The sequence below is a fragment of the Prunus persica genome, chromosome G3 (assembly GCF_000346465.2).
Source record: "Prunus persica cultivar Lovell chromosome G3, Prunus_persica_NCBIv2, whole genome shotgun sequence".
NCBI classification, from domain to species: domain Eukaryota; kingdom Viridiplantae; phylum Streptophyta; class Magnoliopsida; order Rosales; family Rosaceae; genus Prunus; species Prunus persica.
In genome coordinates, this window is record NC_034011.1 from 1,399,427 (window position 1) to 1,414,034 (window position 14,608).

A 14,608-nucleotide genomic window follows, 5' to 3' on the forward strand; every position below is an offset into this window, starting at 1 on the left:
AAGTCGTCGGTAAAATGCTGGTTGGAAATACTTCTTTTCCGACCATACCTCAGAAATTATGTATTTCCGACACCCATATTTCGTCAATATTGCTTATATTTTTATCAGAAATAGATTTTCAAAATGACCATACAAATTCATTTTCAACCATAAATGGGGTCGCAAATACTTGGGTACTTGTCGAAAATAATTTTTGATTGAGATCTTTTGTTTTGGCCATGCTATTTTTCTTACCAATGACTCTTTGTTGAAAATAGTATTTCCGACCCACTATTTGTGATAAATATAATTCGTTGGAATTCTGCTTTTTCGACATGGAAGTTTGTGGAAAAAAATAATTTTCCGACTACATTTATAAGCATTAAACATACAATTATTTTGTAAAAAAATATAAATAATATTTCAATTGATAAAAGACAAATGTAATAAATTATAAATATTCATTACAATCCTAAGCTATGTCCTATATTACTAGTCCCAAAGTCTACTTCCAATCGAACATTAAAGAGTTCAAATGCATGCTTCATATCTTCCTTTGAACATTCACTAATGATGGGATGCTGCTACTTCCCATTAACAATAACATTGTTTGTTAATCTTGCCAAAACAAGATCAGAGCTAGTTCTGTTATCAAAATAAATTTTAGTCAATGTGTTAAAATCAAATATATCAAGTAAGAAGACAATACATGACAGACAGTAATGAAATAAGAATAGAGAAATAGATACAAACTCAAGGCAACTAAAACTTGAGAGTAATTATTAGATTCATATTGAATTGAAACATATTGTTACATTACTGAATACCCCCGACCATCTTTCAGCACTATGTCTCTCAACTTGCTTGATTATGCAATCTTCCTGCTTGGTCGGAAAAAACACTTTTACCGAGGGAATTTCGGGGCCTTCGAAAAATGTTGGTCGGTAATGACACTTTTTTTTTGGTAGTGCCTCCTCCTTAGCGCCCATTAATGCGAAAGGATGCCCTTAGCAAGGTCTTCTAATTTGACTCCCATAGTTGCAATTGATTTTTTCTAAGCTCCATTTCCTCTCTAGTAAATGTATTTAATTATCAACACATCTGTATTCTGCAAGTTAAGTGCTATAGATGCCCAATAATATGTGTTCATCACCCAAAACCTTGAGTATTCAAAGCCTTATTGGCAATAGTCATTTAAGATCTGTCATTACTCCGAATAATCTATTTCTACCTTGAGGCAGAGCCCCAATTGGATAAATTCATTTTCCATACTTAAGGACCAAAATCAGAAATTTTAGATTTTACATATAACATGTAGTGATTGAATGTTAAAGGAAATAGTTTCTTCAGTTTTGTTTGTTGGCATTATCGTGCATTCCTAAATAACATCTGTTGAGCATATGTTTATTTGTCTCCGCTTGTCTCTGGAATTATTTGCTTTAATGACTAGACATGCGCATGAGCCTTTATTTACTTTCTTATGATGGTTTTATTTGTATTCTACAATTAATAAGCTTTATCTGTTGTTGCATAAACCTACCTATAAATGTGAAATTTGGTTTTTCAAATTGAATCTTCTGTTATCTAGGAAATGAGCCTTATAGTGAAGTATGGTTTACGTCCAGGTACTTTGAAGGGTGAATTGTTCGGAGTTCTGCTAGAGTGAGGAATTCATGGGTTGAAAGATTCTAAGTTGGTGAAGTCAATATTGCAGGTAATTTTCTTGAAAATATTGTTATCATAATCTCTCATGTGATATTACACTTGAATTAGTGATGGACCTTGTTTTTGTTTTGCAGATTTCTGAATTGAACCTTTCCAGTGGAATAGAGGAACTAGATTCTTTAATTGGTTCAACTCTTTCAAGTGATATTACATTATTTGAAAAGATTTCATCATCCACATATCGTGTGCGCATTAATTCTTCTGAAAAGAAAGTGGAGGAATCCCAATTAGATACCGAAGACTCTGGAGCAGTTGATGATGACCTCGGTGACAGTGGTACATGTAGCAATGATGATGATTTTGGGTGCAATTCAGGAAATTCCAAAATGAAAAAGTTGACTTATATGAACCATGGCAAAAGTAAAGATAACATGGTGATAGTATACACCAAAATTGATGAGAGCCATCTAGGAGAAGTATGGTTGTTAGGATTGACTGAAGGCAAATATTCAAATTTAAGCATTGAAGAAAAGTTGAGCGCAATAGCGGCTCCAATTGATCTTCTTCATGCAGGTTCTAGTTTCATAATGGAGGTAACATATAGAATCTTTGCATGGACATTGAAACCTTTTCTTTGTTCAGTAAATATTATTTGAATATTCAATGAGATTCAAGTAGCCGTAATTATTATGGTGGTTAACAAGTTTAACATTTTTGAACCTTGATATTTTACGACTTTTACTTCTGTATTTTCTGTATCCTTGATATTTTAAATAATAAAAAAACTGCTAAAAACTTTTTTTAGTATAGGGCCATTTTAATACAATGTTTAAGCCCATTTTACAAAACCCAACCCGTTAGTTATATTAAAAATTAGGTTATATGTCTTCTTCTTCCCAGCGCAGCCAGCACTCCTTCTCGCTGTTTCGGCTTCATCTCTCTTTCTCGGTCTTTCTTCATGCAGCGCCTCAGTGCCACCTTAAGCGTCGACGCCTCAACGGCAAAACGCCAGCCCAGACCAGCCCAGGAGGTCTAGGCGGGCGCTAGGCGGCCTAGGTTGGGGCTAGGCGGCCTAGGCGGGGGCTAGGCGGTCTAGGCGGTCTAGGCTGGCGCTAGGCGGCCTAGGCGGGGCCCAACTCCCTGGCGGCTACTCCTTACGATTAGGATGAAATCGCAGCGGTGGCCTCCCGCCTAGCACCTTGAATGTATCGGTTTGAAATGCTGATCAAAGCTATGCCCCTTGCATAGGAAATTGACTTCCGAAATATGGCTCTCTCCGGCACGTAAACACATGTTATGCTATCACTTCCATAGTAAATATAAATTTAGAGAAGAAAAAACAAGTTGAAATCCAATAGCTGTTAATTGAAGCAGTTTCCCAAATAATTGATGGCCTCATTCTCATTTCATCCATCTCTCTGCATAATTTCATTTTGATGCTTCTAAAACAAATTAAAGCATGGAGTGGAGTTTGTCACATTCTGTTCTCACATGGCTCCTGGTAATATCCATAACACCAGGGCAGCCACAGAGGGCCATAGTGAGCTCAAACTCATCTTTCAGCATTTCGATAACCCCGTCTCACGCCACATTCTCCGTTTGCTGCAAGGCCATAGATTACAGGCCTTCCAACCTGCAGCAACATTAGCCTGTATTTCAATAAGAAAAAGAAGGGCAGCTTTCAAGGCTCGGATAAGGAGGAGAAAAATCTAGCAGCCGAAGCAGCCCTGGCCCCAACAGAATCCTTGAAAAGCAGCCCTTGATGGATGTTCACAGCATAACCCTTAGGATATGTCATTTGTGTTTACTGGTTTATTCCATCTCTTGGAGTCTTTGAGCCCTTATATAACTCGTGCCGCTCCATCATTGAAACACAAGCAGGAGCATCTATACATACTAGAAGAAGTATACTTGTCAAATAAGCAAAGCAGTCATAGGGCTCCTCTTTCTTGGCAGGCACTGGTGACTGATGCAGCTACAAATGTACAATCACTTTCATTGACCTGCCAAAGAAGAGTTGCCCTACAATTGCTTTGGCTTAATGAAATTTGCAGCCTGTCTGATCATGCGGTAGAGCCCTGTCATGCAAAACATAGGCTAGCCAAGGATATACGTAGGTTTTGTCATATTTGAAAATAATGGTAGAGGTAGAGGTAGAGCTATAATACTGAAGTTATTTTTGTTGTACAAAGTTGTTCTGCTTTGTGACTAAGCAAGGGAAATAGTGTGATTTTAAATAGGTGGAATGGAAGGTGGAAGCCATATATACAAGCAATTACTAATTTCCCTGATGCCTTTTGTCAGTTGTGGCCATATAGCTTTGTCTGAGAGGATGTTCTTGCTATGTGCTTATAGTTTGGTTTGGGATACATAATTGTGATCATAGTTAGATTATTATTTTAACCGTATCTACCTTTCCCAACCAATGACCAGAAGCAAACCATTTTGACCCAGGACATAGAAGGGTTTATATCGAATCTTCAGAAGATGGTCACTGGGAGGTGATTGTAGTACATATTGCTTGACCTTGTTTGTTCATGGTGGTCGGCCAAAGGAGGCCAGATCACCAGTGGTGATATGGTTAGACCGGATAATTATAAGATCACAATTGCCAGTGTCCTTGCAGCTTGTGCTCATCTTGGTGCATATGATCATGGGATATGGGTGCATGGGTACCTGAGGAGAAGTTGCCTGGCGAGTGATGTGGTTATTGTGCGGATGTGTGGACAAAGCGTATGAGGTCTATCAGGAAATGCCCAACAAGGATACTTTGGCATGGACAGCTATGATTTCAGTGCTGGCTCTGCGTGGGTTTGGCAATGAGGCTTTTGATATTTTTAGACAGATGGAAACAACTGGGGTGAAGCCGAACCATGTGACATTTGTTGGGCTATTGTCAGCTTGTGCTCATTCTGGTTTAGTAGAGAAAGGTCGCTGGTGTTTTCGTGTGATGAAGCGTGTTTACTTAATTGAACCGCAGCTCTATCACTATGCAAACATGGTTGATATGCTTAGTCGTGCCGGGTTGATATGCTTATAAGAAGCATGCCAATGAAGCCAGATACATTTGTTTTGGGTGCATTGCTCGGAGGCTGTCAAATACATGGAAAGGTCGAGTTAGGAGAAAGGGTGGCGCAATATTTAATTGATTTGGAACCTCTGAACCATGCTTTTTATGTGAACTTGTGTGATATATATGTCAAAGCTAGTAGATTTGATGACGTAAAGAGAATCAAATCCTTAATGAAAGAAACAGGGATAAAAAAGGAGGTCCGGGGCTGTAGCATGATTGAAATCGATTGGGTTCTTCTTGAATTCTCTGTGAGAGGATCACCAGATGTAAATTGTAATGGGGGAAGTATTGTTGGTCTTGTATCAGTTGAATAACGATATCTAGACAGAAAGGCATGCGCTTTACAGAATCACTCTAATGAGAATAATGAAAAGACAGTTAGGGTGTAGTTTTCATGGGGAAAGGAAGGCGTCTACTTGTTTTCAATGAAATGTTTCATATGTAAGACCATGAATTTTCTTTCCACTCCGACACCTTCCATAGCAATAAGTTTAGCAGTAATTTTAGCTACAATTATGATCAGTCCCATGCTAGAAGATTGGGTACTGAGAGCAAAAAGAGATATCATCCTGTTGTCACAAACTTCTTAAACACTCTAATGAACTTCTCTAGGTTGCACGATTACATGTCTGACTTTGGATACAAACACAAAACTCATAAATTATGTTATCACCACAGATCCTGCAAATGTTGAGTACATCCTTAAAAAAAACTTTGCAAACTATGGCAAGGTAATCAGACTTAAGCAAGAAGTTTATGTTATTAGAAAGTCTCAAAATAGCTTGATTTTTTTTTTTTTTCACATGTACATTTGAAGAGAGAATGTTGGCGTAAATCATTTAATTGATTTAAATTAAGAATTGTAATCGCGTATAATTATAAGATTCCCGTATTAGATGGGATTGTAATTACTTTCCTTCTGTAAATACCATCCTAGAAAGAAGAATAAACCACTCAACCCTAATAGTATAGCCGCGCGGCTTTACTATTTTTATTTAAAAACAAAAACCGAGTTTAGCCTAGCGGCTATACGTTTTTTATTAAAAACAAAAACCGAACGGCAAAGGACCCGCCTGGCGCTAGCTCACATTTCGCCACGCGTCACAAATAGTATAGCCGCGCGGCCATACTATTTTTAAATAATAAAAATCATAATATTAGCGTCGTCCAGATAATTCTCTCTTCTTCCTCGCGCCGAGTCTGGGCCTCTTTGGCTTTGTTTCCAGACATGGGGAAGAAGACGACGAAGCCAGGAAAAGGCAAAGAGAAAGCATCGAAAGCTGAGGAAAAGAAAGCTCGCAGAGAGACCAGAAGCTCTCACCTGATGATGACATCGATGCCATTTTGGTAATTTCATACTCGAACTATGCATGTATATACACATATATGTCATTTTGTGCTTGTTAATTAGAGTAATGGATCATTTGAGAACAGCTGAAATAGTTTGTGGGAGTTTTAAACAGTGTTGGAAAAAAATGGGGCTAGGCGGCCGCTAGGCGCTCGGCGGCTGATTTTCGCAATCGTTGTCTGTGATTCCCATATGTATGTCATTTTGTGCTTGTTAATTAGAGTTATGGATCATTTGAGAGCAGCTGAAATAGTTTGTGGGAGTTTTAAACTGTGTTGGAAAAATCTGCCTAGGCGGCCGCCTAGGCGACTAGGCGCTCGGCGGCCGATTTTTGGCAATCATTGTCTGTGATTCCCATATGTATGTCATTTTGTTCTTGTTAATTTGAGTTATGGATCATTTGAGAACAACTGAAATAGTTTGTAGGAGTTTTAAACAATGTTGGAAAAATCGGCCTAGGCGGCAGCTAGGCGCTGGGCGGCCCATTTTTTGCAATCGTTGTCTGTGATTCCCACCCAAGATTCCTTTTTTGTTATTGTTTTCTATCTGATAGTTTATTTTCACCAAAGGTATGATGATTGTGGAAATTCAGAATTCCCATCTAGATTCATTGCAAGAATTTCCTAAACTGTATGTTTTACATAAGCACTTGGGATTTTATTTTGTTGCAAATTTAGAAAATCTGCCTCCATTTTAATGGAGTTATTTCGCCTGTGTATGTTCCAATCAAATGTTATTACGAAGTGTCAAAATACAGATGATCTGTCCACATTCCAGTTTTCTTTTTCCTTGCAAAAGGAATTGAACCTAAAATCTACAAAAATGACCCTCATCTAATACTACTTGAGCTGCATCATCATTTGGTTTGCTAATTTACTTTCTTTTATAGAAGATGGTGTCTTGCATTTCCCCTTTTGAAGAGGAACTAGGAAATATTGCTAAATCCCCTCTTTTTCCCATTGATGGTTACTCAGTTGTTTTTGGACAAAAGGAAGAAAGAAAGGATTTCACTGATGTACGAGAGAGAGAGAGAGAGAGAGAGAGAGAGAGAGAGAGAGAGAGAGAGAGAGAGAGTTATTTTAATGAGATTAATTAGCTGTTATTCTCCTTCAAATGCATATCACAATCCTGAATCCTCCAAAACCAAAGCAACTTAAATGGCACCAGAAGGTAAAAACTCTGCATGCTGCCATTAGCAGTAGTGAAAATATTGCTTCAACTTTTCTAGACATGGTTATTGGCAAACCTGGAACTCTTACTTTTGCACTATATCAGAAAAAGGGTTAGCTAGATTGGCTTTGTTGATGGTTGGAGAGAAGAGGGTAAGGATTTATATAAGAGCAATAAGCCTGAGCTAAGTTGAAGACTTTGATGCTCAGGTAACTGGGTTACAAATGGAATTAAATTGTATTTAGTTATAGTGCAGTTTTTATTTTATTTTAATGAGCATTATTAAGTAACATTATAACTGTTTGCCATAGTGTTTCTGATCTGAGACCATATGAGCTTCAAAAGTTATAACGACCCTGCAAAAGTTTATTTCAATTAATTCTCTATTTAGTTTGACTCCAACACTACAAGCTCTTGCTTTACTTTTGGCCACATCACAAGCGTTAATGCTCTCACCAAAATGGACTAAAACCATTCAGTTTGGGACACTGATACTTGTCATGCATGATGCATGGCTTTGGTGCGGGGGAAAAGAGATAAAAAAAAAAAAAAAAAAAGCTCCTAGTATCTAAAGAGTATAGCCGGTGGCTATACTATTTTTTTTAAAAAAAATAAAAGACCAAGGTATAGCCCCTCGGCTATACTATTTACGAAAAAATGAAAAATAAGTATAGCTCGGCGGCTATACTATTTATAAGAAAAATAGAGACCCCACTTGGCGGCTAGCACCCATTTTAATAATAAGAGCACTTCCAGCTGTAGTTGTGGCCCGGGCTGGAGGGGGTCCAAGCCCCAATTCGATGTTCTAGCAAGCAAATGCAGCCCTGGTAGCTGGTGGGCTCCACAAGCCTGGGCTGGCCCAAAGGCAAGAACAGCATGGGTTGTTGCCTGGGTTTGTTAACGTCAACAACAACAAAAATTAATGAAAAAAAATCTTTAAAAACACCAAAAAAATTCAGAATTTTTTAAATAAATACTTAGTCTTATTCTTCACTTCCCACACCAAAAATCTATACAAATTCTTCTCCTCATATCTCATGTGAATAGTGCTTGCCCTTGGGTTTCCATGACAATGGGTGGAAACACCACAAGCCTTTTGCAAGGGCTACCACTATTCATTGCCCCTGCCTTTTGCCATGGCAAATGAGTGGAAGTGCTCTAAAAACTATAGTATAGCCGCGCGACTGACTATACTATTTGTTTGGTCCATTAGATAGAAGCATTATTACATGATTTTTCTTTTTTTTGAATATTTGGGGTTAATTATAGTTGGGTTTTGAATTTTGTAACAATAGGAATTAATTTTGATTTCGTTTCTCTTTGAATTTGGGTGGGTTGAGAAGTCTTTTGAATTTTGTGACTGGGATGCTATGTTGGTGGTGGTGGTTGTCTGGGATAAGGTGGCTGGGTAGAGGTCGGTGATGTGAGGAAGGTGTGATATTGTGCTGGATTTGCTATCACCGACCAAAAATGTATCCCAAAAAAATTACTTTTTTATAATTTATTTTTTAAACTTAACTAACAAAATTAATGGATTTGACTTTATTTGTTAACGACAACAACTATAGTGACAAAAATCAAAAAATTAAAATTTCGATGACCAAATTTAAATTCAGGCCTAACCCCAGTGACCAAAAATGAAATTACCCCAATTGGGGAAAAAAAAAAAATTTAAAGTATAGCCAGGCGGCTATACTATTTATAATAAAAAAAACCACCCACATGGCAGCTAGCCCCCGTTTCGCCACGTGCTATTTTTTAATATTATAAATAGTATAGGCATGCGGCTATACTCATATTAAATATAATATACTTAAAGAGATAGCCACGAGGCTATACTACCGTTTTTTTTTATTATAAACAAAATCGTATAACCGCGGGCTATACAATTTATAATAAAAAACCACCCACATGGCAGCTAGCCCCCGTTTCGCCACGTGTCAAAAATAGTATAGCTGCACGGTTATACAATTTTTTTTAATAATAAAAAATCATAGTATAGCCTCGTGGCGATACTCTTTAGGTATATTATATTTAATATGAGTACAGCCGAGCGGCTATACTATTTATATTATAAAATAAAAAAAAAGAAAAAAGAATCACCTGGCGCTAGCTCACATTTTGCCACACATCACAAATAGTATAGCCGCGGCGATACTATTTTTAAATAATAAAAATCGTAGTATTAGCGTCGTCCAGGTAACTATCTCTTGTTCCTCGTGCCGAGTCTGAGCCTCGTTGGCTGTGTTTTCCAGACATGGGGAAGAAGACGAAGAAGCCAGGAAAAGGCAAAGAGAAAGCAGCGGAAGCTGAGGAAAAGAGAGCTCGCATAGAGACCAGAAGCTCTCACCTGAGGATGACATCGATGCCATTTTGATAATTTCATACTCGAACTATGCATATATATACATATATGTCATTTTGTGCTTGGTAATTAGAGTTATGGATCATTTGAGAAAAGGTGAAATAGTTTGTGGGAGTTTTAAACAGTGTTGGAAAAAAATCGGGCTAGGCGGCCGCCTAGGCCCACGGCGGCCGATTTTTCGCAATCGTTGTCTGTGATTCCCATATGTGTGTCATTTTGTGCTTGTTAATTAGAGTTATGGATCATTTGAGAGCAGCTGAAATAGTTTGTGGGAGTTTTAAACTGTGTCAGAAAAATCAACCTAGGCCGCCTAGGCGGCTAGCGCTCGGCGGCCGATTTTTCACAATCGTTGTCTGTGATTGCCATATGTATGTCATTTTGTGCTCATGAATTAGAGTTATGGATCATTTGAGAACAACTGAAATAGTTTGTAGGAGTTTTAAACAGTGTTGGAAAAATCGGCCTAGGCGGCTAGGCGCTGGGGCGGCCCATTTTTTGCAATCATTGTCTATGATTCCCACCCAAGATTCCTTTTTTGTTATTTTTTTGAAGATTCTGCTCCCTATTTTCTATCTGATAGTTTATTTTCACCACAGGTATGATGATTGTGGAAATTCATAATTAAGGGTTTAATAATATGTGTTATTTCCAAAATTTCCAACAGACCATATGGCTATCATGGAGGGTGTCAAGTTGGGAGGGTTGTTGATAAAGGATATAGAGTTCTTGGTATTGATTCTCTGAGGGTTATTGATGGTTCAACGTTTTATAATATATACACACCCCGAGTGCTAATCCTGAAGCTACTGTCATGATGCTTGGAAGGCAAGTATACTTGGAAAACATATCATATATACATAATCTTCACGAAAATCTTATACTAATTGCTGCTTAAACCTGCATTTTGGTTTCGTTTGTTGTGCATGTGGTGCAGGTACCTGGGGCAAGGCAAAGGATTCTGCATGACAGATTAGTCCACGGATCAAAGAAGAAAAATAATGGTAGAGGTAGAGCTATAATACTGAAGTTATTTTTGTTGTACAAAGTTGTTCTGCTTTGTGACTAAACAAGCAGGCAAAGTGACTACCATGTGGCTTTGCACAATGCAGGGAAATGGTGTGATTTTATTTAGGTGGAAGCCATATATACAAGCAATTACTAATTTCCCTGATCCCTTTTGTCAGTTGTGGCCATATAGCTTTGTTTGAGAGGATGTTCTTGCTATGTGCTTATAGTTTGCTTATATTTTTGTTGTACAAATTTTTTTTTTTTAATCAAGTCATCCCACACTTTCTTTTCTATTTTTTTCTGTCTTCTTTCTCTGGATAAACCCATAACTTATTACTAGTCTACATACTCAACGACTTTGTTCACCATTTTTGAAAATGATTTTGAAAAAAATATTGAGTTTGTGTTAGAATTTGGTATTTAGCTTGCTGGTTTTAGTGACTGATTTACAGAACAAAATAAAACCTTTTGTAAGCAACGTATGCAGAGGAGAGAAAAACTCAGAGAGAATGAGAATGTTTCAGTCTATTTTTCATGTATTGCATCAGAGCCAAAAACACACTATAGTCATGACACAAGCTGCCAAAAAAATAGATCCTAAAAACTAGGACACAAGGACTCATCTCCAGCCATTCAAGGTCATTGGAGGCTATGATTCTTACACCTAGGCTAGAAATCGTTACAGCAGAAAGGACTAAGACAGCTAAGAATGACAGCTGTAGAGTTTCTCAAAATAGTAAGAAAACTAGCCGTTGGACATATCCTATAACAGCTATTACTATAACAGGAAAGTTCTTCAGCTCCTTCGATTCTTCATCCTCTTTACTGTCAATCTGCAGGATTAACATCTGCAGCTTGATTCAAGACTAGTATGCAGCTTAACTCTCAACAGCCTCTCCAAAGCTGCTTACTGGTTTAACTCCAAGCTTCAACCTCAAATAATTGAATCGATCTTTGGGCAGAGCTTTTGTAAAAATATCTGCCAACTGTTCTTCACTTCTGCAGAATCTCATGTCAATCACCCCTTCTTGTAAAGCTTCCCTTATGAAATGATACCTTCGGTTTATGTGCCTTGTTTTCTGATGGAAAACAGGGTTTTTGACCATTGATATTGCTGGCATTTTGTCACAAAACAATGGTGTTGCATCAGGTTGCATTTCACCAAAATCATCCAACACAAACCTTAGCCAGATAGCTTGAGCAGTTGCCTCAGCTACTGAGACGTATTCTGCTTCTGCAGTTGACAATGCAACTGTGTTTTGCTTGACTGAAGCCCATGAAAAAACTCCACTACCAAAATTGAATGCATATCCAGATGTGCTTCTACTGTCATCTTCACTGCCAGCCCAATCAGAGTCACAAAAACCAATCAGAACAGCATTCTTGTCCCTTGTAAATTCAATGCCATAGCTGAGAGTGCCTTGAATGTATATGAGAACCCTTTTTGCAATTCCCATGTGCTTCTTTGTGGGGCTATGCATGAATCTTGATAACAAACTGGCTGCAAACATTATATCAGGCCTGGTTGAAGTCCGATACAACAAGCTGCCAACAATTTTTCTAAACAAACCTTCATCAGCCAACTGACTTCCATCAACTTTCTTTAGTTTCTCACCAGTGGGTAGAGGAATTGTTACTGACTTACAATCCTCGAGACCAAACTTCACAAGCAAGGACTTTGCATACTTGCTTTGATGAATAAACACCCCATTTTCAGTTTGTAGAACTCCCATTCCCAAGAAATGATGTAGGAGTCCTAAATCAGTCATTTCATACTTCTGCATCATGTCCCTTTTAAACTCACTGAGCAAAGCATTACCGTTTCCAGTGTAAACTATATCATCAACATATATAGAGACAATGATCAGTTTTCCTTTTTCATTAGTTTTGGTATATAAGGTGGCCTCACTGGTGCTTCTTTTAAAATTGCAGCTAGTTAGATAGGTGTCAATTTCACTGTACCAGGCTCTAGGAGCCTGCTTCAAACCATAGAGAGCCTTCTTCAATTTATAGACCTTATGACTTGCTGTTTTCACTTCAAACCCCTCTGGTTGCTCAGTATAAACCTCCTCCTCAAGTACTCCATTCAAGAAGGCTGACTTAACATCTAATTGGAACAACTTCCAACCCTTTTGTGCTGCAAGTGCAATCAAAGTTCTAATTGTATCTAACCTTGCCACGGGGGCAAAGGTTTCATTATAATCAATACCAGGTTTCTGAGCATACCCTTTACCTACAAGCCTAGCCTTGTGTTTTTGAACTGTTCCATCAAGATTCAGCTTGGTTTTGAACACCCATTTGACTCCTATGCCTGTTTTATCTGTAGGCCTTTCCACTAGCTCCCAAGTTCCATTCTTTTCAATAGTTTCAATCTCAGCATCCATTGCTTCCTTCCATCCTTTGTCTTCAACAGCTTCATAATAAGTTTCAGGTTCAATAATTGTCATGTGACATCTTGCATAAATGTCCTCCAAACTTTTTAGCTTTAGTAGTGTATTGCTTGGAGTTGACCATTGACTGGTACCACTGCCATTGCTTTCAGAGACATGTTCATCATCTGAGATTAATTGATTCAGATTTGGTGAAGCAATGCTGTGAGTTTCATGAGAGGTTTCTTCTGCTTCAGTTATCTCAGAACTTCCACTTTCAAAGATGAGAGGCACATGGACAATTTCATATTGCTTGCTTTCCCAATTCCAGGATTTGTTCTCATAAAAAAACAACACTTCTAGAGAGTATGATCTTCTCAGTTTGAAGACTATAGATCCTGTAACCCTTCTCACAGCTGCCATAACCCATAAAAATTCCTTTGCTTGCTTTGTCATCAAACTTCTGTCTAAGGTTTGATGGAATGTGACTGTAACAGATACTTCCAAACACTCTTAGGTGTTTTACACCTGGTTTTCTTCCTGTGAAAGCTTCAAATGGAGTTTTGTCTGTTACTGAAGTGGTATAGCACCTGTTTTGCAGATACACAGCAGTACCAACTGCTTCAGCCCAGAACTTTACAGGAATTTTCTTCTCAGTCATCATTGATCTTGCCATTTCACAAATGGTTATGTTTCTTCTTTCAGCAATCCCATTTTACTGAGGTGAGTAGGCAATAGTCAATTGCCTCTCCATGCCAAGATCACTGCAATACTCAAGGAATTCATGTGAAGTGTATTCTCCACCTCTGTCACTTCTTAGTTTCTTTAAATTGAATCCACTTTGTAGCTCAACAAAAGCTTTGAACTTTTTGAACACACTTATCACACTTGACTTGTTTCTAAGAAAATATACCCAACACATTCTTGAATAGTCATCAATGAATGTGATGAAGTATTTATTTCCTCCAATGGACTTATTTTGCATTGGACCACATACATCCGTGTGTATCAACTCAAGTGGATTCTTAGCTCTCCAAGGCTTCTCATTCTCAAATGGTTCTCTGTGGCTTTTACCATACACACAGCCTTCACGTACTCCTTCTTTTTCTGAGAAATCAGGTAAGCCTAACACCATTTGTGTTTGCTGCATTTTTTTCATGCTTGCAAAATTCAAATGCCCCAATCTTCTATGCCAAATCCATGGATCTTCTTGTACTGCTGCTTTCATTCCCATTGAGCAGATAGATTCCATAGACAATGGAAATCATCTATTTCCAGCCATTGCTACTTTGGCAACAACATTGTCAAGACTGCTGTCATCACATATTAATGCATAGTTTCCTCCAAATAGAATGTAGTACCCATGCTCCATCATTTGTCCTATACTCAACAAATTCTCATCTAGACCAGGGACTAACAGCACCTCATTTATATATCTTCTCCCTTTTCTTGTCTCAACTACAAGTGTCCCTTTTCCTATGGCTTGAACAAGATCACCAGTGCCCATTTTCACTTTGCAGGTCACTGATCTATCAAGATTGATCAACAAGGACTCTTGAGAGGTCATGTGGTTGCTGCAAGCGCTGTTAACAAACCACACAGACTTGCTTGATGCAATTGAACTTGCATGA

The 14,608-nt window shown here is 38.1% G+C and overlaps 1 protein-coding gene and 1 long non-coding RNA gene across 2 annotated transcripts; both read left to right on the forward strand.

The window, feature by feature from the left end:
• On the forward strand, window positions 1,590-4,684 carry LOC109947877 (homeobox-DDT domain protein RLT3-like). The gene is made up of 3 exons (XM_020559218.1): window positions 1,590-1,604; window positions 1,779-2,237; window positions 4,394-4,684. Exons 1-3 carry the CDS (start codon window positions 1,590-1,592, stop codon window positions 4,682-4,684), a joined length of 765 nt encoding a protein of 254 aa, XP_020414807.1.
• LOC109947817 lies at window positions 5,898-6,560 on the forward strand. Its single transcript, XR_002270590.1, has 2 exons — window positions 5,898-6,064; window positions 6,181-6,560. It is a non-coding gene; the product is annotated as an uncharacterized LOC109947817 (long non-coding RNA).

Coding starts and splice junctions, on each gene's coding strand:
- LOC109947877 (XM_020559218.1), top strand. Junction 2,238..4,393: donor GTTCTAGTTTCATAATGGAG/GTAACATATAGA, acceptor GAGGTCTATCAG/GAAATGCCCAACAAGGATAC.